The 25,207-nt window shown below is 40.0% G+C and overlaps 2 protein-coding genes across 2 annotated transcripts; both read left to right on the top strand.

The window, feature by feature from the left end:
* The first annotated feature begins 2,483 nt into the window (after nucleotides 1–2,483).
* LOC111222068 (protein polybromo-1-like) lies at nucleotides 2,484–15,294 on the top strand. The gene is made up of 30 exons (XM_022745626.1): nucleotides 2,484–2,558; nucleotides 4,217–4,365; nucleotides 4,495–4,592; nucleotides 4,709–4,856; nucleotides 4,952–5,101; nucleotides 5,814–5,930; nucleotides 6,016–6,084; nucleotides 6,188–6,286; nucleotides 6,368–6,453; nucleotides 6,549–6,634; nucleotides 6,764–6,980; nucleotides 7,723–7,864; nucleotides 8,051–8,145; nucleotides 8,273–8,552; nucleotides 8,724–8,829; nucleotides 8,945–9,584; nucleotides 9,684–9,895; nucleotides 10,009–10,194; nucleotides 10,362–10,519; nucleotides 10,615–10,866; nucleotides 10,959–11,104; nucleotides 11,432–11,589; nucleotides 11,714–11,897; nucleotides 12,176–12,377; nucleotides 12,483–12,684; nucleotides 12,801–12,953; nucleotides 13,496–13,657; nucleotides 14,075–14,127; nucleotides 14,570–14,783; nucleotides 14,923–15,294. Exons 2-30 carry the CDS (start codon nucleotides 4,225–4,227, stop codon nucleotides 15,084–15,086), a joined length of 4,920 nt encoding a protein of 1,639 aa, XP_022601347.1. The 5' UTR covers nucleotides 2,484–2,558; nucleotides 4,217–4,224; the 3' UTR covers nucleotides 15,087–15,294.
* A 415-nt stretch (nucleotides 15,295–15,709) lies between these two features.
* Nucleotides 15,710–25,124, top strand: cse1l (chromosome segregation 1 like). Its single transcript, XM_022745656.1, has 25 exons — nucleotides 15,710–15,789; nucleotides 16,628–16,720; nucleotides 16,871–17,013; nucleotides 17,633–17,734; nucleotides 17,833–17,978; nucleotides 18,071–18,161; nucleotides 18,331–18,438; nucleotides 18,589–18,681; nucleotides 18,784–18,951; nucleotides 19,051–19,180; nucleotides 19,328–19,393; nucleotides 19,671–19,873; nucleotides 20,036–20,120; nucleotides 20,387–20,448; nucleotides 20,538–20,674; nucleotides 21,192–21,295; nucleotides 21,437–21,534; nucleotides 21,639–21,789; nucleotides 21,906–22,114; nucleotides 22,306–22,403; nucleotides 22,511–22,596; nucleotides 22,759–22,840; nucleotides 23,508–23,654; nucleotides 24,008–24,239; nucleotides 24,423–25,124. Exons 2-25 carry the CDS (start codon nucleotides 16,636–16,638, stop codon nucleotides 24,510–24,512), a joined length of 2,916 nt encoding a protein of 971 aa, XP_022601377.1. The 5' UTR covers nucleotides 15,710–15,789; nucleotides 16,628–16,635; the 3' UTR covers nucleotides 24,513–25,124.
* The last annotated feature ends 83 nt before the right edge of the window (nucleotides 25,125–25,207 follow it).

The following is a 25,207-nucleotide window of genomic DNA, read 5'->3' on the forward strand; positions in this document are numbered from 1 at the left end:
TTTTTCTTCTTCTGTTTTGAAGGTTTGTGGAAGGTGGTTTTACTGCCATCTTCAGGAGATAATTAGGCTCATTAATATTATTTTATTAAGTTGATTTCACTCTGTCATGCACATGCACATACTGCACTGTTAAAAAAAAAACAATAGATTCAATCCAACATTGGGGCATGTATGTGTGAAGACAAAAGTATAAAATTAAATTAAATTGATCAAACTATAAATACACTGTGACACAGGCAAGATGCAATGCATGAAACTGAAGCATGACATAGCATATAAACACTGAAACTTATTTTCATGGTGTTGCTTCTGCGCTCAAATTATGATATCAATAAAGACTGCTCAGTGTCCATTTGTCTTGTTGTTACTCTCTTTTGAAAGGCTTTTGAAAACAAGTTGTATCTCTACTGAAACAAACTGTCTTTGGCCCATTCCAGTCACTTATTTCATGCAGCTGCTCACACATTTACCTGAATACATCACATTTTGTGGTTCATAGCAACAGGAACATCAGACAGTATCAACTTTGTTTCAAACTTCTCAAACTACAATTTCCAATTTGATTTTTACCAATGACACATCAGTTTGTCCTCTCAGCAGAGAGCTTTGCTGCTCTCTGTTAAACAAACTGAATGTTCTTTATTTGGAATACAACTCATTTGGTGCATATTATTCCTTGGCTTGACTTTAAACAATTGGTCATATCTCAAAAATGTGGTATAACCTGCCCCAGACTGTAGGAGTGTCAATTATGAATACTTTTTAAGGGTGCATAAAGAATAAAAGGAATTTTCTTTCATATTTGTGAACAATTTGAAGGGGTGATTATCTCCTTCGGTATGCAGTTCCTCTCTGATGCCTCCTTAAAAATAATTTTACACTCTTCTGTCTTGCCCACTGTCATTGATATTTTACTGCAGCTGACTATCATTACTTCATTGTTCATTATCTGCTGGTTTTCCACCAGTAACCCTATTACCAATCAACCCATCTTCTGCTTGTCTACAGAACCCATAACCTCGTTGGGATGCTTTCCTGTCATGTAAGGTAAAATGTTTCTTCTTTTTTCTTCTTCACATTCACAGTGGTATGAGAAACTGTCTAATGGCTGGCTCTATAAATCCCTTAATAAAGCAATAGTAGAACTTGTGAACTGCTGATCAAATTACATACCACTATTATACCTCAATTCGACACCCCAGCCTTAATTTTTTCATATATAGTTGACCAGTGACATTTCTTTCTTTTCTACCTGTTTACCCACCCTTTCAGTCATTTTCTCTCATATAAACTACTGACAAGAGCTAAGTGACTATTAGTCATGTTCTAGTTACATGTTTGAGTGCTCACTGGTTCCCAGCCTTCTTGGCTTCTGACCCCTTAAAACAAAGCAATGTCTATTTGTGACCCCCTGAGTAAGTTTTGAGCAGGTTAACAAAGGAGTGATTTGTCAGAGTGATTTCCTTTAAATAATTTTAGAGGCCTGATGTAGTAGAGCTTTGCATGGATTCATTAGATTAAAAGATAAGATTAGCGTTACATTTTATCTTCTAGCCTGTCAATTGTCTCACAACCCTCGACTCTCAAACTTATATTGGGATCACTTGAAGGGGTCCTGACCCCCACTTTGGGAGCCACAGTTACAGATTACTACAAATGATTATGTATTGAGCAGTTTACTAAGTTTTGACTGTTATTGATAACACATAGTGTGCACCAATATAGTACCATTACTTTCACAAAAATGGACTAAGTCCACCTCAAACATTCTCTTATTGTCTTTATGATGGCTTTACATATGTGGCTTGCCTTAAATAGGCTACAACTTCAATTCAGATCAATCTCAGAAATCAGTGAGAGAACCAGTCTAGCAGACAAAGTGTGCTTTTATAGTCATTTGGCATTTGCAAGATGACATGTTGGTTACAGTAAATGTAACTCAAGGAAAGAAAAGACAGAATTTGATGTGTGATCCTCAATCACTTGAGAATGGCATCAGGAATTCAGGAGATTTGAAATAAAACTGCTGTCTGTAGGTAACAATCTAGTCACATCATTCAAGGAAACAAGCATGAGTTCTGTTGATGATGTGAGGGCGGCAAAATTTAACATAGGTGATGGTGTATTTTAGAAACCTGAATCGCTTTTGTTCAGCTGGAAACATTAGGTTTAATGGCGAGAATAATATGTGTAAAGTAGAATTCAACTAACAGGAACTGCGTTGCACTTATTGTTTGATCAGAAACGTCGTAACTTTATTTTGTAATGGTGTCATGAATGTGGTTTCTAAATACTAAAGTAGTCACCATTATGCAACCTGCATATCAAACAAATCCCACATTAAAGCGAGAACAGCAGAAAAAAATCATTATAGCTATGTTAAACGTACTTATAACTACGCATAAACCATATAGGTTTTTTATTCTGAAGGCATACAGACGGAAGTGGCAGTCAAATTGTTGCTAACTTCGCACTTGTGTCTCTCTGTCTAAAATCGATAAGTGATTGGTTTTCTTAATGGTAAAGATTGTGTGGGTCAAGTAACGTGCTGACAGAAGGTAAGCACACAACCATGTCAAACGGTTAAACTGAAATCATTTCCAGGGGTTGTCGTCGATGCACCTAACGGTGGCTTTGTAACGTTAGTCGTTGTTACAGTGATGTCTTTGTCTCGGCTGTAACGTTAACTGATGCTGAGGGCTAACCGTTAACTGTAGCTAACGTTAGCTGTGCCGCGATGTGTACCTGTCCGCTCTGAGTGACAGCCAGGCAGCTGGACAGCTGCTGCTCCTTACGCTAGCTTATTGCTGGTGCGTGGCTGTGTGCAGCTAGGTGACATTAGGGAGAGCCGTTCGAGGTTTTTTTTAAGTCAGACCGCCAGACATGCCAGCTCTCTTGGTCGTCTGTTGTTAGTAATGTTATCTCAGGTGATAGCAGTCAGCTGGTGGGGTTGTCACCATTAGACGCTTAAAAAAGGTACATAAAATCTGCTAGGAGGACAGAGGGTCTGTTGCCATATGAGAGCAATTTTTATAAAATACAGATTTTACAAAAGTGTTTGCGCCAATAGTCTTAAGGTAAAACATTTAATTAGGGTTCCAAGTTCATATGAGGTGACATAAAATTTCATCTCCAGTGCTCCCTTTGGGCCCCATCATGAGAATATTCATAATGGCACTGTCAGCTATCTAAGGTATCATATTAACTTTAAGTAAAATGTTACTAGAATTACAGGTATCTTCTACCATGATGAGAAGAGCAACTTGATTTGTTTATTCAACAGTGCCATTTTTCTCCACATTAAAGTGAATTGTCTATTTCCAATTTTCCTGTTTATTTACATTGATCAATTTGTATGTTTATTATCTTTAAAGCAAAAGACACCTTGAACTTTGCCTCTTATTCATATTCTTACCTTTTCACCCCAAGATTATTCATCTTGCCATTCAGGAGCCTGTTGCATCTGACATGAGGGGGTGTGTCAACAAGTGGAAGAAACTATTCTTAAACCTAAATTCAACTTTTGATGTTTCAACCACTAAATATACTGTATTTAGAAATCAGATGATGACTGAAAAAGAACACACAAAACAGTTGTCTTAGTGTCCATTCATTTTCAATGTATGGGGCACCAGAGCAGAACTGCCATGTACAGCTGGTGTCCTCATGTATTTCAGCAGGTTGAGCAATGTAACTGAAGAATTGCCCGAAAGAATTCCTTTAGACAACACAATTGTATGTCCCAGTTCACAATATTAAAAGACCCCATTCCTTTATACTTTATCGACAAAAAATGAATAATAGAAAATTGTCAAATGCTGTGACAGTATGCTTGTACCTTGTTTACTCAGCCTCTGACTTGTAGCAAACATGGCTACAACCAAAGTGCACACTCAATAGGAGAGGCAAGTGCTCCCAGCTTTAAATATTGTTATAAACATTTTACAATGAAAATGGTTTTAGTATGAAATTTTGTGAGGAATCATTAAAAAATGCTACTAATCTTCAGGAGGGCACTATTCTGTATCATGTGGCACAGGTTGCAACCCTATCAGCTGGTTTGACTGACTGACTATGCTCTCAGTCTCTATAGTTGATACACTCTTTGAATACTGTTGGAAATAATAGTACGTGTGTAATATTATATAGCTCTAATCTGAGCCATTTTCCATATAGAGACACTTGTTACTTTATTGGAATTTGTCTTTCTCTCAAGGGTTCGTCATGGCCTTGAAAAGGAGACGGGCGACTTCCCCTTCTAGCAGTGTGAGTGGAGGAGATTTTGACGATAGCCAAACTTCATCGTTAGTGTCTTCAATTGGGAGAAAGAGGAGAAGGACCTCAAACATACCAACTGTGGATCCTGTAATTTTACAGATTTCAGTTACTGTCTTTTAAACCATACTGTCAGAATTATACTACCACACAGACTGATTAAGTAGTTTACATGGGAAAGGATGTGGATATTTTTCAGTGTTTATTCTTGTCTTGCAGATTGCTGTATGTCATGAACTATATAACACAATCAGAGATTACAAGGATGACCAGGGCAGGATGTTGTGTGAACTGTTCATCAGAGCCCCTAAACGAAGGTGAGTAGAGGGATGAGCGATCATGATACATTACATCCTGAAATTCCTTTTAATATCAATCAAGTAATTTAACACTAACATTAGACAGAAAATTTACAAGTCCCTATTTGTTCCAGGAATCAACCAGACTACTACCACGTGGTGTCTCAGCCTATTGACATGATGAAAATCCAGCAGAAATTAAAGATGGAGGAATATGATGATGTTGAACAACTCACCAGTGACTTTCAGTTGTTATTTAACAATGCAAAAACCTATTACAAGGTAAAGAAAAATGAGTCTGTTGAAAGAAAATTAAAATATATCTGTGCATGGCTCCGACTATACACCTAACATGACTATGTATTGCTTGTGTGTAGTCTGACAGTCCTGAGTACAGGGCAGCCTGTAAACTGTGGGACCTTTACCTGCGCACCAAGAATGAATTTGTTCAGAGAGGGGAATATGATGAGGATGATGATGATGGGTATGACGCACAAGACAATCCTGGAGGGTCCACTGAAGATGAGGTGACACTATTTATTCTGATTTATTATGACTCTTTATTCAGATCCATCTTTAGGCTAGAATCAGCAATACTAATCTGTTGAATCAACTCACAGTATCCTACAGTGTTTCGTCAAACTCCATTGTGGTACATGACATACAAGATATGCTAACATGGTGGCATCTGTTTGTGTTCTTTTATCATGACATAGGGGTTAGGTGGGCTAGTGGCACGTTGAACACTTTGCTACATTCATTTGCATATAATGGATAAATCATTTCTTTATTGAACATGTGATCAAAGCTTACACAGACTTTAAATCATGATAATAATACTCAAATTGACAGCTCCCATATGTCATGTGTACACCTATAAGTACGTGAATTCAAATGATTACCATTTGTTATTATGTTTAATATACTTTGTTGATTTTTAAGGGGACATTATGCAGCTCAAGTGCCTCTTACTTCAAAATATTATATATATTATTATATTATATTATTATATATGTATTATATATATATATATATATATATACTGTATATATATGGTTTATCAAGGTTATTATTAGAAAGCAAAACCACACTAAAAGCAAATTTTCTCTTACTACTGACAGATTTAGATTTTGTTTTTTGTTTTAGTTTTTTGGTGTTTTGTGAGTATATGTACAGTTTACAGTATGTGACTAGGGATGATGCTGTATTACCTTAACTTACCTAACTTGTAAATGACAGAGTGCACCTAGCTGCTTGAAAGAGGTCCTTGAGCAGCTCCTTGATGCTGTGGTGTCTCACACTGAGCCTACTGGCCGTCTGGTCAGTGAGCTGTTCCAGAAGCTTCCCTCCAAAATGGTACGAGCTCCTTCAGTATGAAATAAGACATTGTCAGTAAAATTAGTGACTTGAATTTAATGTGTAGTTTGCCTTTTTCATGTAGCAATATCCAGATTATTATGCCATCATTAAAGAACCAATTGATCTGAAAATCATCGCTCAAAAGATTCAGGTATGCTGTCACACCTCCTACATTCAATATGCATTATTATTTATTATTTTCATTGTTTACAACAATTTGTTGATAAATGTCCAATAAATATATTTTCTTTTAGTTGGGCCACTACAGGAGTGTCAGCGCTATGGCTAAAGACATTGATTTGCTGGTCAAGAATGCCAAAACTTATAATGAGCCCGGATCTCAGGTGTTTAAGGTGAGTGCATAACTGAGAGTATGATACAGTATATAGCATACATTTGACATGCATACATCTGACATAACTCATGTGTTCCAGGATGCAAACACCATTAAAAAGATTTTTTCACAAAAGAAGTCTGAGATGGAACATGGAGAACCAATCAAATCCAGCATTCGTATCAGGTACACAGGAACCAATAGTGGGAGTAATGTGGAAAGAAATAATGTTTTGTTTTTAAAGATGTTGCTCCTCCTCTTGCTCTGTCTGTCCTGGTCAGGAATAGAAGGTCTGCCCAGGGAGATCGCCTCTCTGCTATCACAATGGCTCTTCAGTATGAAAGTGATGACGAAGGCATACTCTCCGGTACATCTTTTCCTCAATATCACACAGACATTTGCTTCCGCTGGGCATTGATTAAGATGCTCTGTAAAATGAATTGTTACAGGCGTTGCTACAATGTGATGGGTATGTCATACCTCCCGTATTTCTCAGGGTCTGTTCACTATGATGAGGGGGAATCAGAGGCAGAGAGTATGACCTCTAACATGGACATGAGTAACCCGATCTTCCAGCTTTATGAAGCTGTGCGAGGTGCCAGGAACAGCCAGGGCCAGCTGATCTCTGAGCCTTTCCTGCAGCTGCCCTCCAGGAAGGACTACCCTGACTACTACCACCAGATTAGCCAACCCATCTGCCTCCATCAGATTAAGTATGGCATAAAAAGACCTGACCTCACTTTATGTGCTCATTTGTCTGTTATTAACAACAAGCAGACAAGTTTAATATTCAACAGTCTTGTTGTCCTGTTGTGTGGTTTCAGTAACTACAGCATCATCAACACAGATTTATTGTTTAGTTTTTAATTTATTTTACGCCAAAGTGGATTTTTTTAAATTCTTTTGAAAATTAGATTAATATGGGAAGCCAGTAGGTAGAAATTGAGTTAACGATCCTCTGAGAAAAAGTATTGTATTGACTCGACTTTCGATATTTCTATATTTAGTGGAGAAAAAAAACTATGTGATTTTCTTTGCACAGCCTGAGAATATAGTCCAGACTGCCATATAAAATGTTCTCAAAAATAAAATGCAAATGCAGGTTTTTATAGTAGATCAGCTTTTTACCGGCGGGGTTGAAATTTGTCATTAGAGACAGTGAATTTACAACATAGATACGTCAGATAACAAATCTACCTCGTCCTACATCCAATGGTTTGTTGTACATTACTATTGGTATTATGGTAGAAAGGTTTATTGGCAATCACTTACGCGGCTTTCCAAGCAAATATTAGAAGAATTTGTTCATGTTTTCATCATTAATTTGATTTATTTTCTTTCTACCAACATTTTCTCTTTTTACTTTCTACCCCTACGGCGTCACACACATTCACTGTACAGTACAGTATTTCTGTGCCCTCCTTCCCAAATGTGAGAGCCCGTAATTCCCCACAGGAACAAGATGAAGAACAACGAATACGAGAGTGTTGAGCATATTGACTCTGATATAACGCTGATGTTTGAGAATGCCAAACGCTACAATGTTCCTCACTCCTCCATCTACAAGCGTGCGCTCAAGCTCCAACACATTCAGCAGGTCGGTCCTAACTTTCTACTTGTATCTGTGTTCATTTCTTTTTCTACATTTGCTGAGAAGGTTTTGTGTACCTGTTCTTGAGAACCAAAGATGTGAAAGAACAAAGTTTTAAATTCTTGTCTGATTGATGGTATTTTAAGAAACATTCTGACCATTTGAGTTTTATATCACCTTTTATCTGTCTAGATGAAGAAAAAAGAGCTTTTACAGAGGGATGATGATGATGGAGACAGCATGCTCTCCTCTGCCACGTCTGACACCAGTAGTACAAAAAGAAAAAGGTGCACTTCGTCACATTTTATTTGCTTAACTCTCCGTAGTTATTAGTTTGTTTTTTTGTTTGTGTGTGTGTGCGTGTGTGTGTGCGTGGAGGGAGAGAGTGACAATTGACTTGCACTTTGTTTCCAGTCACAAGAAGAACACAAAGAAAAACAGAATGAAAGCTCTCTTAGCTGCGGTCACTGATGCGCGAGAAGCCGGCAGTGGTCGGAGACTGTGTGACCTCTTCATGGTCAAGCCCTCAAAGAAGGACTACCCCGACTACTACAAGGTCATCCTGGAACCAATGGACCTCAGGACCATTGAGCACAACATCCGCTCAGACAAGTACATGACTGAAGATTCAATGGTGGAAGATATGAAGCTGATGTTCCGCAATGCACGACACTACAATGAGGAAGGCTCCCAGGTAACGTCTAATTTCTCAGCCCTCAATGTTCTTGAGTGAATTGAATAGACTATGGATGTAAATCTGAATTTTGAAAAATGTTATTATTTATTGTGAGTTAAATATAGTCTGATCCAAAGTTCTTAAAAAGATCAGTATCTCCTCATGACGAACCTCTTTGTTGTGTTTAAGGTCTACAATGACGCTGACATCCTTGAGAAGATTATGAAAGACAGACGCAGGGATCTTGGGCCAGCGACTGATGATGATGACATGATGTCCCCAAAGTTGAAAATAAGTATGTCACTCAGTCAGCCAGTTTAATTTCATCGGTTTTACTTGTGGGTTTGTTACCTATCAAGAAGTAGAAAGATTGGTCACCAGTAACACACATACACTTTATTTGACTGCAGGAAAGAACAGTATCACTCTAAAGAAGTCCAAGTATTTAACCCCCCTACAGCAAAAGCTGAATGAGCTTTATGAGGCTGTCAAGAACTACACAGATAAGCGGGGCCGTCGTCTCAGCACAATTTTCCTGCGGCTGCCGTCTCGTGCTGAGCTGCCTGATTACTACATCGCCATCAAGAAACCCGTGGACATGGAGAAGATCAAAAGCCACATGTTGGCTAATAAATACCAAGATGTGGATGCACTGGTGGAGGACTTGGTGCTCATGTTCAACAATGCCTGTACTTACAACGAACCCGAGTCTCTGATTTACCGTGACGCTCTGGTGCTGCACAGGGTGCTGTTAGAGACGAGGCGTGACCTGGAGGGAGGAGATGATGCCCATGTGCCTGATGTGCCCCGCCTCATCCAGGAACTTATCCGCAGCCTCTTTGTTTCCGTGCTCAGTCACCAAGACGACGAGGGCCGTTGCTACAGTGATTCACTCGCTGAGATTCCCGCCCTAGATCCTGCAAATCCTGAGAAGCCACGACTCAATTTTGAGATCATCAGGACTAATGTAGACCGAGGGCGTTACAAGAGGTTGGATGTATTTCAGGATCATATGTTTGAAGTGCTGGAAAAGGCCAGACGATTGAATAGGTGAGGTATCAGCCATCGAATCATCTTGCAGCATTGATATTGCAGCATTATTGTATTAAAGAAATCTAAAGTTAGTGTTACACCTTTTGTTCATTACAGGACCGACTCTGAGATCTTTGAAGATGCTGTGGAGCTGCAGCAGTTCTTTATCCGGATCAGAGACGAGCTGTGTAAGAATGGAGAGATCCTGATGTCTCCTGCTCTCAGCTATACCTCCAAACATCTGCATAGTGATGTGGAAAAGGAGAAGAAAGAGAAACTACCCAAGGAGTTCGAGGAGGACAAAATCAAAAGGGAAGAGGAGAAAAGGGGTATGCTGTTAAATATTACTTTAAGTCCACAATACATAGACGTTCTATCCCACCATGCATTGTCTCTGCATATACTGTGGCCTTGTTTCACTGAGTACCTGCTGAATTCCCAGAAGCTGAGAAGAGGGAGGATTCTGTTGGAGGATCATGGCAGTCTAACCTGCAGCGTACCTACAGTCAGGACTGTAGCTTCAAAGACAGTATGTACCATGTGGGAGACTATGTGTATGTGGAGCCTGCAGAGCCCAACCTCCAGCCCCATATCATCTACATTGAACGCCTTTGGCAAGATGACACCGGTCAGTTCCTTAGCACTGATCACAAAATAATCTGTTTTTACAAAGAAAAGCACTATTTAGATTTTTTTTTTATGTACTGTATCTTCAATTGCTGTTCTAGTTCAGCAAGGCATCATTTTTTTTTAGGTCTGATCTAATTAAGCTTTTTTCATCTCTGATAAATGCAGGTGAGAAGTGGCTGTATGGCTGCTGGTTCTACAGGCCAAATGAAACATTTCATCTCGCCACAAGAAAGTTTTTGGAGAAGGAAGTCTTTAAGAGCGATTACTACAACAAAGCTCCTGTCAGCAAGATTCTTGGCAAATGTGTGGTCATGTTTGTGAAGGTAAAGGCTTGATTTTCCATCCGTGTTGTTGAGCTGTAGCAGTTCGGAGTGTGGAGTCAGTTCTGACCAAATGTTTATGATGTGTTGCATTTAAGGAGTACTTCAAACTTCACCCAGAAGGCTTCAGAGCTGAGGATGTATTTGTCTGTGAATCACGCTACTCTGCCAAATCCAAGTCCTTCAAGAAGATCAAGATGTGGACCATGCCCCTGAGCTCGGTTCGGTTCGTTCCCAGAGAGGTACCCTTACCTGTGGTCCGTGTGGCATCCATGTTTGCCCCCAAACAAGAGGAGAAACCAGCAGAGATGGCTGATGAAAGTAAAATGACAGATAGTATTGTGGAGAAGGTAAATGCCAGTTGGTTATTTCTATAAAATTGGAATGAATACACATATATAAAATTGCAGACTACTGTTAGGAAACCAATTTGTGTCTGCAGGAGAGGGAGGATGTTCCAATGGATATGACCAATGGGGAGCCAGGGTGTCAGTACTATGAGCAGCTCTGCTACAACAACCTGTGGCTCAAAGTGGGAGACTGTGTCTACATTGGTTCTCATGGACTAGTGCGCCACCGAGTGGGCAGGTAGAGTTAGTGCTTGTATATGTTTCCCAGTACTTACAGTGTATTAGAATGGTTGAGTATGCCCTGTAGTGGATGAAAGCAGGTAGTTTAAATTTGACAAAATTTGATAATTTTTTTATAAGCATTTTTCAATGAAATGCATACAATGCATGCAAAACACCTCCTTCCCATCTATCATGAACACAGGAACTTTTTGATGTTGTCTGGTTGGAAATTATGGAATACAGGGAGCTTGGAGCAATGGCATGATAGTGTTGCAAGTATATTTAGAGGTTATCTAATTTCCAGTGTATCTAATTCAGCTTATGTTTTAAATATATTGTACAGGATTGAGAAAATGTGGATGCGAGATGGAGCAGGCTACTTCTTTGGTCCCATTTTCATCCATCCAGAAGAAACAGAACATGAGCCCACTAAGATGTTCTACAAGAAGGAGGTGTTCCTTAGCAACCTGGAGGAGTCTTGTCCCATGACCTGCATCATAGGTACCCTCCTTACAGTATATGGTTGAAATAGATAGCAGAAAGTGATATATCACTACTATTTTATGTGTTTGTACTTCATTGAGATCCTTAGTTCCATTCACTGAATCAGTTTTTAATTTCACAGGAAAGTGTGTGGTCTCGTCCTTCAAAGACTACCTGTCATGCCGGCCAACTGAAGTACCTGAAGAGAATGTGCTGCTCTGCGAGAGCCGCTACATCGAGAGTGAGAAGCAGATGAAGAAGTTCAAGGGGCTTAAGCGCTTTTCACTTTCTGGGAAGGTGGTGGAGGATGAAATATACTATTTTAGGTGAACAACATGTACATTAAATGCTTATGTATTATTGGCAGGTGGAAAGGAATGACAAGCAACTTTGTTAAAGGACTGTTATACACTTGTCCTAAACAAAACCCAAACATGGAAGGGTATAAATCCTGGCTGTTCCTTTCTGCTTCGAGATCATCTATGCCTATCTTCCAGTATAATGGAAGAAGAATGCAAAATATGGCAGCCAGTTTTTCCTGAATGATTTATTTGGAAAAAATGGGATAAAATGCACAGTATATTTTGCTGATTGTCTTATACAGAAAGCTCATAGTGCCCCAGAAGGAGCCATCACCTCTGTTGGACAGGAAAATTGAGGAACTGGAGGCTAAGTTTGCTGACATGACAGATGAGGAGCTAGAGGATCTTGGGGATGATGATGGCGAGCTAGGGGACCAGTCTCTTCCTCAGATGCAATCTTCTATGTCCAGTGACATGGATATCATGCCTTACACTCCTCCACAGGTCAGGGGGGAAGCCTTTCATTACCAATGTAGAATTCTGACTTAAACTAACAGGTCAGGATGTAAATAGGAACATTTTCTAAATGGCTCCTGTGTTTGTTTGCAGTCCACACCAAAATCTATTAAAGGTCTGTCAAAGAAGGAAGGCTCAAAGCGGAAGATCAACATGAGTGGCTACATCCTGTTCAGCAGTGAGATGCGAGCCGTCATCAAAGCCCAGCACCCAGACTTCTCCTTCGGGGAGCTGAGCCGCCTCGTTGGAACAGAGTGGAGGAATCTGGAGAGTTCCAGGAAAGCAGAGTATGAAGGTGAGAAGAACTTTTATTCCAATTTAATAGACAAAACTGATCAGATTTAGTAATGATCCGGTGGTTTGTAAATAGTACAAAGTTTAGATATTATATTTGTCTTTATTGTGTTGCAGAGCGAGCAGCTAAAGTGGCCGAGCAGCAGGAGCGTGACAGAGCCCATCATCAGACGTCCCCTAGAGCAGGTACCCCAGTAGGGGCACTGATGGGGGTGGTGCCTCCCCCAACCCCCATGGGGATGCTAAATCCCAGCATGACGCCTGTGTCAGGTAACCCCTCATAGATGCAGATGGATTCCCAGTGTACACCAGAAGGCTGGAATAAGAAGCTGAACCTATAGATTTATCCACCTTTTTTAAATTTCCTAATCACCAGCATGTCTGCATGTTCATAATGTGCAGCTTTGTGATACAATTTCATGTTGTCTAACGTTTCACTTAATTGATAAGTCCAAACATTGATAGTTGTACATTACTGTTTATTCCTCAATCCTCACATCGTAATAGACTCCACATAATATCAATATTTGAATGCATTCCATTAGGGAAAGGTTGCTGCGCACCATTTGGGGATTGATACTAAAAAAATGAATGAGTGCTTGAGAGTAGTGCATGTGCATCAAATTGTCTTGATTGTGCATTTTTCATCTGTGTGGTCTTTATTCCCATTCATGTCCATCATAATTATGTGGTGATTAAATGAAAGCATAAACAGTATATTAACATATGAATGCATGCTTGGTAGTGAAGTAGTTGATGCATGTTTGACTGATGCATGTTGCTGTTTTGTGTTACTACTGTCCCTTCCTAAGAAGGAATGATGGGTGCATATAGGTCAACTATGATGCCCCTGCAGGGCCATGTTGAAGGCATGGTTAGTATGACTGGCATACCACTACATCACATGGGGGTGCCTGTTTTTCCCCAACATCTCCTGCCTGTTATGCCTGGGTTCCCTGGAATGCCATTCTTTGGTAAGAGTGCCATCATAGCCACCCCACCTGCCACGCAGTTGCTTCCTGTCTACCAATCTGACTTACTGGAGGGGATACCTGCACCAATAGGCTGAGGTCCTTAAGCTGATCACTACTCAGTTGAGAGCATATAGCCTCAACTGGGGTTTGGTTATTTGTCCTGGTCATTACCAGTAGGCCTGTTGGTAATGTATCACTGAGAGAAATTCAGTGTTTCCATTGAGCCAAAAAAAAAAAAACTAAACCTGATATTTAAATTAATATATTCATAATTGGCATTCCTAACTGTTCTAATGTAGATTAATGACATTGGATCATTTTAGTATTGAATTTTGAATGTAGTGTTTGTAATCTAAACCAGTATCAAGAGGCCTCCTACACTTTCTGACAGTGTCTTGATGTGAAATATCACAACAGGTGTCAATGGCATGGGAGGTGGACCTGGAGTAGGAAACATTCATGGATCCCAGGTAATCTATTAGACTCTCTAAACTAATCATTGAAAATTCTATGCAAGATCAAAGTTTTGGTACAAGTTGCTGTGTTGATGCAGATTAATGTGTTCAGAGAAGGTTATGAGACTCCTGGCTAACATCAAGAAATTGATTAGAAGTTAATTTGTGGTTACTTCAGGCTATTCTAAAACATTTTCAGAAATGAGAGTGAAAATCCAGTTCCATTTTTTCTGTCTTTTTCTAGTATTTCAGTACATGCTGATGATGCAAACCTGGTGCTTATAGCCCTAATCCACAGACCGTGTACAACCACTATATGACGCTTGTGATGTTTGGACACACACAACAGTTCCAGATTGGGGCTTTAAATAAATCAAGTTATTGATGAAGTTTAAATGCAGTGTAAATTCTATTCCGGATCAGAGAAATAATAGAGTTCTTATAATAATGTCATTAGATGGGTTTGATGGGCCCAGGGCAGCAAGCTCCACCACCATATCCAGGACAAGGCCAGATGGGACAACCTGCACTCCAGCAGCCAACCACCCCAGTGTTTGTGTCTCCGCCGGCCAAGTCTCAGCGGCTGCTCCACTCTGAGGCATACCTCAGATACATCGAGGGCCTTACTGCAGAATCCTCTACTATTAGCAAGTGGGACCAAGCCCTTTCAGGTCAAGACACATGCATTGAACTATTCTTTTTTTTAAACACTTAATTAAAGCCTTAAAAAGAACATCAATATCCATTTCACTTGATTGACTTCCTTAAATAACTATGATTTTAATGTTTATCTTATTTGTACACTTTCAGTTCAAAAACAAGATGTGCGCCTGACAAAAGAGCAAGAGAGCAGACTGCCATCCCATTGGCTGAAGAGTAAGGGGGCCCACAAGACAATGGCAGATGCACTTTGGCGACTCCGTGACCTGATGCTGCGAGACACCCTAAACATCCGTCAGACGCACAACCTGTAGCATGCCAATATTCTGAGCCTCTGTTCCCAAACCTGTGAGACAGGAAAAGGGTTACGCTCACTAAAAATGTTCAATTTGTGTTGTCATTTAAAAATGTGTTTGTATTCATATCAGCTGCTTTCTGTGTTGAAGCTGTTTTTTGTTTTACATTTCAGATATACTGTTCTAAGTACATTATTGTTAAGACTGTCATTCTGTGATGAATGCCTTCATGCTTTCACGATTAAAATGTGAACAGTTCAATTTGGGTGTATTCATTTATTTACAAGGATCTACTGTATGCACATGTTTGAGATGCATCACTTGAACTGTAATATAATAGCTGTCACTTGTGAAGAACCATCACGTGTCTTTAAGAGTCTTCCAGACGTCTTAAGTGAAAGTAGAAAATACATTTCTACTGTCCATATGTAGCCTTCATATAGTGAACACAATTATTTATCTATTTGTACCATTTAAATATTAAATACATGCCTTGCGCTGCTGCACTTGACAGAGGCAAAGATCCTCTCTACTGTCTCTAATAGAGGATAGAGGCCAAGCAAGGGGTGTGTCTTAGAGCTTTCGCATGACATCTGCGCTTGCGCAGTATACTGACCGCGCAGTTCCTTTTGCTCCAGACATTTGAAAGCTGGCACGGCGAGCAAGTCTGTTCGGTCCGTAGTGCCTCCCCATCCCGTTCTGACAGAAATTTACTGCAACGGTAAGACGCCCCATTACTTTAACAGTCAACATATCGAGTAATGCGAGATTCAAACTTGTAGACCGGATCATAGTCCAATATCCTGCGAGTAAACGCGCAGTGTTCGGGAATTAACGAACTTTGTGGTTAGCACTGAACACATTAGCAAGCTAGTGCTAACATTAGCAGGCTGACTTGGAGGAAACCGGCTACTGGATCAGACTATTCACTGGAACTGGGTTATTGCTTTCCATGCTGCTTTAGATAGTATTGTACGTTGTGTAAGTTGGGACAAAGGAGCAATAGACATATTCCGTTATATATAACTTAAACTTTATATGCGGACCAGTTTATGTGATATCCCGACCACCATGTGCTTATATTTGAACTTGCAGAAGACTAGACAACCTTTAGCCTGCTAGCTTAGACATAAGGCTGCATAAACCGATCTGGAGTCAGCGGGGCCATCGGAGCTGATGCCAGATTGTAGCCAGCTAGCTAGGTTAGCTGCTAGCAGGCTAACGTAACGGTGGGCTGATTGCATGAATGGCTCAAACTAGCAGAGGAGCTGTAAACTTGGTATCAAGAATAGCTTTGACTTGTTAGAGAGATCAGTGAATATTTAGGAGCTTTTAATCACAATGTTGGGATGGGATGTTCTAATGATTAAACTTAGCACACTGGAAACTCTTAAGCAATGTGATCTTGCTGGAACCAATACACACGTTTTAATAACGCATTGCTAAAATTTGTGTACAGGATTACTCAGCATTTAGTTAAAGTCCAATCATATGTAGAAAGTCAGTCAGCCTCTTGGGCAAATTGCTGCCCTTTCACTCTCTGGTTTTCTCACCCCCAGTTACGAGCATGGAACTGAATGATGCTAACCTACAAACCCTCACGGAGTATCTCAGGAAAACACTGGATCCAGACCCAACAGTCAGACGTCCAGGTAATACAGTTTACAGACATACCATTGCCTGTACTAATGCAGTTCAGATGGAATGTTGTTCTCATCGACCTATTTATGTTAAACATTCATTTGATTGTGTAATCTCTGCTCTGTAACACCTGTTCTCCGTGTATCCCTTTTCTTTATTAGCTGAAAAGTTTCTTGAATCTGTTGAGGGAAACCAGAACTACCCTTTATTATTACTCACTTTGCTGGAGAAGTCCCAAGACAACGTGATTCGCGTCTGTGCTGCTGTTACATTCAAGAACTACATCAAAAGAAACTGGCGCATTGTGAGTCTCACTAAGTAACATAAAGTTTACATGTTTATCATTCTGTTCATACCAATCCAATATCTTGTTTGTAGATAAAGTTTGTCTAGATTGTGACAAGTCCAGTAGAAATAAAGTACAGTTCATATCTGCTGTTATGGCTTACATCAGATTTCACATTGTCTTTTGTATTTGCTACTTTATGACAAACTGTGAACAGGGAGGACAAACTACTTGTTGATAATCTGCCGTGTAGATAAACCCTACTATAGTGGCAGTTACAAGGTTTTTCATCAGTGGGTCAGTTGTTTTGCATAGGCACAGCAGCAGTACAGTCCATCAGCTGGTCCCTTAGAGGACGCTTTTGCATTCACACTACACAACATACACACCATTGTAAACATTTGTACAATCTACTGCTGTTAAAGCCCCGTTTCAAGAAGGTTGAGTTCAGTTTTCAGCGTTGCTTCACTGCAGTGATATTTTGTTAGGACTGTTGATTGTGATGATGCAGTAGATTGCATCATACAGTCAAGTGTACTGGAAAGTTTGTCCCACCTACTGTATATAACTAACTGTATATAAACAGTATAAACTGCACTGACTCCATATCCTATGTTTGTGTTCTGTTTTCCCAAAGGTTGAAGATGAACCAAACAAAATCTCTGATGCAGACCGAACAGCGATCAAAGCAAACATCGTAAATTTGATGCTAAGCAGTCCGGAACAGATTCAAAAACAGGTACGTCCTCGCATGTCACAGTGCCTTAAAGGGTCTAACTTGAAGGTGTGAAGGAAGATGCTCAACCAAGCCCCTGTTTATGCTACGTATCTCCCCAGTTGAGTGATGCCATCAGTATCATAGGAAGGGAAGATTTCCCTCAAAAATGGCCAGACCTGCTAACCGAGATGGTGACCCGCTTCAGAAGTGGAGACTTCCACATCATCAATGGAGTGCTTCGCACTGCGCATTCCCTCTTCAAGAGGTAGAGGTCACTCTTAGGGTTTTAAAAATGTTCTTAAAATCAACTTTGCACAGGAAATTTCAAACATTTTCTACCTTTTTCTGCTTTTCAAGGTATCGCCATGAGTTCAAATCAAATGAGCTTTGGTCGGAGATAAAACTAGTACTGGACACATTTGCTCTGCCTCTGACAGAGCTGTTCAAGGTTTGCAATGACTATCAGTGCAATTACAACAACAACACTTACAAGTAAACCAGTTGTTATAGCAATATATTTGTTTGATTTAGCCAATATTGAAATGTTTGACATAGTTATGATAATGTTTTGATATGAGGAACTATTTATAGTTAATTTTCTCTCTTCTTTTCTGTAGGCCACAATTGAGTTGTGTCAGACTCATGCTACAGATGTCAATGCCTTGAAGGTCCTCTTCTCCTCGCTCACTCTCATCTCAAAACTTTTCTACAGTCTTAACTTCCAGGTCAGTTCAGTTTGGTTTTTACTTGAATGACTTTGCTATTTTGGACAAATCTCTTTGATACCTATTGGATTAATTATTTTCTGTAGTAATTCATTTCAATTTTTGTACACTACATATTTACTTATGGCTGTACTCTGGATTATTACACAGGACCTTCCAGAGTTTTTTGAAGACAACATGGAAACCTGGATGACCAATTTCCATGGCCTCCTGACTTTGGATAATAAACTTTTACAAACAGATGTGAGTTGTATCTTTTCTGCTCATGGAGTTCATTTTTAAAACTGCTGTACTTTCAAGTGATTCTTAACATTTCTTTGTGTCTCTGTCCTGACAACTCTTCAGGATGAGGAGGAAGCAGGTCTCCTGGAGTTGCTGAAGTCTCAGATCTGCGACAATGCTGCTCTTTACGCTCAGAAGTACGATGAAGAATTTCAGCCGTACCTTCCCCGCTTCGTCACTGCTATCTGGAACCTTCTAGTTTCTACTGGCCAGGAAGTCAAATATGATCTGGTGAGATCACTCATCCCTGACTGTATTTCTGTAGTTGCTGCTGATCTATTTTGAAATTCACTTTTCCTGTACTCACAATAAACCTTTTCTTTGTTGCAGCTTGTAAGTAATGCTATCCAGTTCTTGGCTTCGGTCTGTGAGAGGCCACACTACAAGCATCTATTTGAGGACCAGAATACACTCACTAGCATTTGCGAGAAGGTCATTGTGCCCAACATGGAGTTCAGAAGTAAGGAAATGCTTTGTTCTCTGAGTCATCAGATTGCACCTAGAAAATGTTTTCAGCAGAAGACTGAATCAGGGCTCTGCTTACATGGACACTAACATGTAAATATGTACTGTGATACTTATGAGACTGTCTGTAATGCCCAATCAGGTGCAGATGAGGAGGCCTTTGAAGATAACTCTGAGGAATACATCCGCAGGGACCTTGAAGGATCCGGTAAAGATCGCAGATTCTAATGGAAATAATTCTTATGATAAGATGACAGACTATTATCAACACATGATGTATGTGATTTCTCTTCAGATGAAGTGTTTGACTGTTGTTAAGAATACCAGAAAGATGTCCATCCTGTCATATAAAATGAGTCAAAGTCAAAGTAAATTAGAATGTTAGCATCCAATATTTCAATTGAAGTTTTCTGCATACAGCCTGACAAATGATGGACAGTTAACCAAACCATGCTAAGGATAACCTTTATCTCATTCTTTCTCAGACATTGACACTCGTCGTAGGGCGGCATGTGATTTGGTGAGAGGCCTTTGTAAGTTTTTCGAGGGCCCAGTCACGGCAATCTTCTCCGGCTATGTGAACTCGATGCTGGCAGAGTATGCAAAGAACCCCGGGCAGAACTGGAAACACAAAGATGCTGCCATCTATTTGGTCACATCACTGGCATCAAAAGCCCAGACACAGAAGGTACAGTTGAGCTAAACATTTCGAGGGTTATTGTAACTGGTAATACAGTGTAAATTCATTATCTGTGTTTGATATATATATATATATATATATATATATATATATAAAATTTTATTTTTATTTTTTTTTTAATACATATGTTGTCCTTTTTTCCCCCTCTAGCATGGAATAACACAAGCCAATGAGTTGGTGAATCTGACTGAATTCTTTGTCAATCACATTCTCCCAGACTTAAAATCCCTCAATGGTAAGAATACTCTTAAAGGCCTCAATCTGCTGAACAGTTGCTAAATATCTCGTGTTTAAACATTGGCTAACTGTTTACTTTGACTGTTTTATTTTTAGCTAGTAGCTGAGCAGTTGAAATAAATACAAGACATTCTATTCAACTGACATGGCTTTTAAATGTGTTTTGCAGTTGTGCAGTGGTTTTGCAACTGTTGCGTAATTTGAATGTCCAAACTTTTTTGTGACTACAGAAACTAATATCGATCTCTTCCATTATCACTGTAGTTAATGAATTCCCAGTGCTGAAGGCAGATGCCATCAAGTATGTCATGATCTTCAGAAGCCAGGTGTGAACTCTTGCTTTCTCCACAACCTGTTAAACTAAATTAAAAAGCCTAATGAATGTATTACAGAGTGCCTCTTCTCTGTCCCTCAGCTTCCTAAGGAGCAGCTGCTGCAGGCAGTTCCTCTACTGATAACTCACCTGCAGGCAGAGAGCACAGTGGAGCACACTTACGCTGCCCATGCTTTGGAGAGGCTGTTTACTATGAGAGGCCCAAACAACACCACACTGTGAGTATCAAGCAATACAGTGACGCATATTTATATTGTATATCTTTAACCAAATTAATTGTGTGTGTGGAGTGAGTACCAGAGTAATTTGTGATTTATTCTCTTTTGTACCCAAGTCCAGTTGAGAACGAGTTTCTCCATATTTGACAACAATTGTAACTGATTCACATTAGTGATGGTGGGTTGGGAATGACGGTGGATTAAGCAATATTCACTTTTAAAAAAAAATGTAATGGTAAAACTTGGCAAGCTGTGTACATTGTAAGAAAGCCATTTACTAAATATGTAAAATTTGCTAGTATGAATGTAGTAATTACCCCTACCTAGTTTTTGGAATATTGGCTATTTACTTATTTCCCTCCCACTGCATCACAACAGCCCTGTTGGTTTCACAAAAAGTTTTATGGACAACTGAGCTGAAGAAACATGGCAGTATGGAAAGTCTGCTCAGGCTTTTAGATCCATCTGTTTAGCTACCAACCCATTAATTTAGCCAATCACCCTCTGTGTTTTTCAGTATCTCTCCTGCAGAGATGGCACCTTTTACTGAACAGTTGCTCAACTACTTGTTCAAGGCACTGGCGCTTCCTGGTTCTGCAGAAAATGAATACATCATGAAAGGTATACCTGACTTTCTTTGTCTAAATGCTCCCCATTAATGGTCTTCAGTCAGTATGAGACCAACTCCAAAGTTATTTTAAGTAGTCTCATCATGTCTTTGTCTTTATTTCTTCTTTTTTTTTTTCTTTTCCATTTTTAAAGCCATCATGCGCAGCTTCTCCCTCCTGCAGGAGGCCATTGTTCCCTACATTCCCACTCTGATTGGGCAGCTCACTCATAAGCTCCTATTAGTCAGCAAGGTAATCCAGACTTTATTATTGATGGATACAGGTAGATTTTTACCAAGATGCCTGTTTAGAGAATACACGTGTCAACTTTTCTACTGTCTGTCACTTATTTTCAGAATCCCAGCAAGCCTCACTTTAACCACTACCTGTTTGAGTCCCTGTGCCTGTCTGTCCGCATCACCTGCAAGGCCAACCCCACTACTGTCAGCAGCTTCGAGGAGGCTCTCTTCCCAGTCTTCACTGAAATCCTTCAGAATGATGTGCAGGGTGTGTCATTTACCCATGAAATCGATTTGTCTTTGTTTAGAAGACATTTTGATAAACAAAAGCTGGTAGCTGATCAAAGGCAACTAAACTCCTCTCCCCCGTGTCCTCTGTTACAGAGTTTCTTCCATACGTGTTCCAGGTGATGTCTCTCCTCTTAGAGATCCACTCCAACTCTATTCCCGCTTCCTACATGGCTTTATTCCCTCACCTGCTGCAGCCTGTGCTTTGGGAGCGGACAGGAAACATTCCTCCTCTGGTGCGCCTGCTTCAGGCGTACCTGGAGAAGGGCGGTGCCACTATTGCCAGCTCTGCTGCAGATAAAATAGTAAGTGATGGCACTGTTGTGCACAGCAGAGAATATTGCAATGTTCTACTTGTCTGCAGCTGACGACATTGATTGTATCTTTACATACTTACATTATATATGCATACATTTCATACTTAACATAAATGGATTATCCATTTTATTCACTGTAACAAGTATATTCATGCTGCGATCTGATTTCTTTTCCTCAGCCTGGCTTGCTTGGAGTTTTCCAAAAGCTCATTGCCTCTAAGGCCAATGACCACCAAGGTTTTTACCTTCTCAACAGCATCATCGAGCACATGCCTCCGTAAGTTGATTATAGTTTGATCAGTAATGAAATGTAGCACCTGGTGAAATTGATTGGGTTATATTGTGACATGTTTTGTTGACTTGTTTTACTTTTTCTTTTGCCAGAGAATCAATCACTCAGTACAGGAAACAGATCTTCATCTTGCTCTTCCAGAGGCTACAAAGCTCCAAAACCACCAAGTTCATCAAGAGTCAGTACCATCATCTCACTGTTCTGCTTAGACCTATTAATCTGTTGATCAGTCTGTGACCGAGCACTTGCTTTAAGTTGTTAAAACTGACTGCAAGGGTGTGATATCAGCCATTATAGTGTCAAGTGTTCAGATTTTCACTGGCGTCCCTCTTCCTCACAGGTTTCTTGGTGTTTGTCAACTTGTATTGTGTCAAATACGGAGCTATTGCACTTCAGGAGATTTTTGACAGCATCCAGCCGAAGTAAGTGTATTTTCAATATAAAACACAACGCACACTGATGTCTGACTGCAGTTATTTAGTGGGTTCATCCATCAGTGCAGCATGTAGGCAGTGGGAACATGGGAAGTTATATTCACCTTAGCGGTCAAATGATTCATAAGCTGGCTGTCCCTCTGAATTTGTTTGGCCCTCTCGAGCTATTGAAACCCGCCTTGCTCACTGTGAAGAAGCACCATTTTCTAGGAACAGGACATATTTTGAAGGAATATTGCAGCCAAAACTTTGATCATCAAACCCTCGTTAAATCTTGAAAGATGGCCCCTAAAATAATGAAGCTGTAGTCAGCTTGGATTCACAGCTGTTAAAATGGATTTGCATCTTTCCATCCTGATGATGACCTGGAACCACACTTGACACCCATTTATTAGTTCCTGATATAATTGCGTTTGCAGGTCTCCAGTGTGTTTTTATGTTTGTAGAAGACCAGTGGCAAAATGTATTAATCCTGTTTCATTTCATTTATTTATTTATTTGAAAAGGACAGTGCACATTAATTAACCTTTCTGTAAATGTGCCAGTGTTAGCCAACAGGCTAATTTTCAACTGCAGTCCTCTGGCAGGATGTCTAAAAACCACATATTGACCAGATGTTCATCACTCAGATTAATAATTGCTTCTTGTTTTGCAGAATGTTTGGTATGGTGTTGGAGAAAATAGTTGTTCCAGAGGTTCAGAAGGTGTCTGGAGCAGTTGAGAAGAAGATCTGTGCTGTTGGCATTACAAAAGTCCTTACTGAGTGTCCTGCAATGATGGACACGGAGTATACTAAAATCTGGTAAGGAAGCTGCTCAATGAAAACACAGCATTGCCTTTCTATCCTTCATGGTCGATTGATTCAAGCTCCTACACACTGCCTGTGCAGTGTGCAGGACCTTTAATATCAGATCAAGCATGTTTCATGTCGGCACTGTTTTCAGATTGATTTACAATTTTTAATAGAAATCTGTTCTTAAGGTTGAATTCATGAAAGCTAGGGCAGGGAAGCTTGGTCATCTTTTTGTATCACTATAATTTTGAATATGTATTTTCTTTAGTTTAGTATACATATACTGTAGTTGAATGTTAAAGTTAGCTTAGTCCTGATTAAAATTAATTAATAGTCATCTGTGTTTTCATGTGTCTGTTAAGGACCCCACTGCTCCAGGCCCTCATTGGTCTTTTTGAGTTGCCGGAAGATGACAGCATCCCAGATGATGAGCACTTCATCGACATTGAGGACACACCAGGCTACCAGACAGCATTCTCACAGCTGGCCTTTGCTGGGAAGAAGGAGCATGACCCGATCGGAGACGCCGTCGGCAACCCCAAGATCCTGCTGGCACAATCACTCCACAAGCTTTCTACTGCCTTTCCAGGAAGGGTATGTTTAGCCATGCAGGAAATGTTCTTCAGAGCTAATCTGTGGTGATTTAAACAAGTCGTAATGACTTGGTTTAGATTTGTCTTGAATAAAAGACCTGTTAAGTTGCATGTGCAGATGATTGGGTGCTGCAGAAAGCAAATCAGTTATTGTTTCTTCTTGTCTCCCTTTATTTTGGTGCAGGTTCCTTCAATGCTGAGCACCAGTCTGAATGCAGAAGCCCTCCAGTTCTTGCAGGGTTACTTACAGGCAGCCAGTGTGCAGTTGGTTTGAAATGGATGTGATGCTGTTCACATAATGAGACCGCAATACACTGCAGGAGTAGCCACAGCGGCCTCGGGGTCACATGACAGACCTGCTTCAGCTGAACTTGAGTCTTTACAGATTTGGTGTGACTTGACAGTTATGTGATGGATTTTGACAGAGGAAATAATCATTTTGCCTGAATTTAGGGTGTGTTCTCTGATGGAAGTTTTTTTAAGGGTTTTTAAAGACATGACCAAAAGTTGACATAACTGAATTACTGTTTTGTGTTTGGGCCTTTTGTGTGCTGTGTAGCAAAGGCTAACAAGGATTCTCAAGTTCTGATACAATCAGTTTATTTCAACAACAACAACAACAGCAACAACAACAACAACAGCAGCATCAGCAGAGATATATTTCAACAGTATTGGGGAACGCTGAACCTTTGATCCATATGGGAAGGATTTCTTTTGCGCTTTTTTGTTGGTATGTTTGAATTCCTTTTTACAGTTATGGAGACTAGTCTGTGGCTCAAGCATAATGCTTAATATTTTTCTGTTGCATGTTTCCTGTAGATTTGTTTATGTCTAGTCTCTGTTTCTGCACTGTTTGTTTCTGTGAATAAAAAGAGGCACTTGTATAGATCTGCTACTATTGCAGTCTCTTCGGTATTTCTGTTGTATTTTTAGTTTATCTTGGTTTGTGAATCTTACTGGCCTCCAGTG

Source organism: Seriola dumerili, unplaced genomic scaffold (genome assembly GCF_002260705.1).
Source record: "Seriola dumerili isolate Sdu_G_001 unplaced genomic scaffold, Sdu_1.0 BDQW01000089.1, whole genome shotgun sequence".
In the NCBI taxonomy this organism is placed as follows: domain Eukaryota; kingdom Metazoa; phylum Chordata; class Actinopteri; order Carangiformes; family Carangidae; genus Seriola; species Seriola dumerili.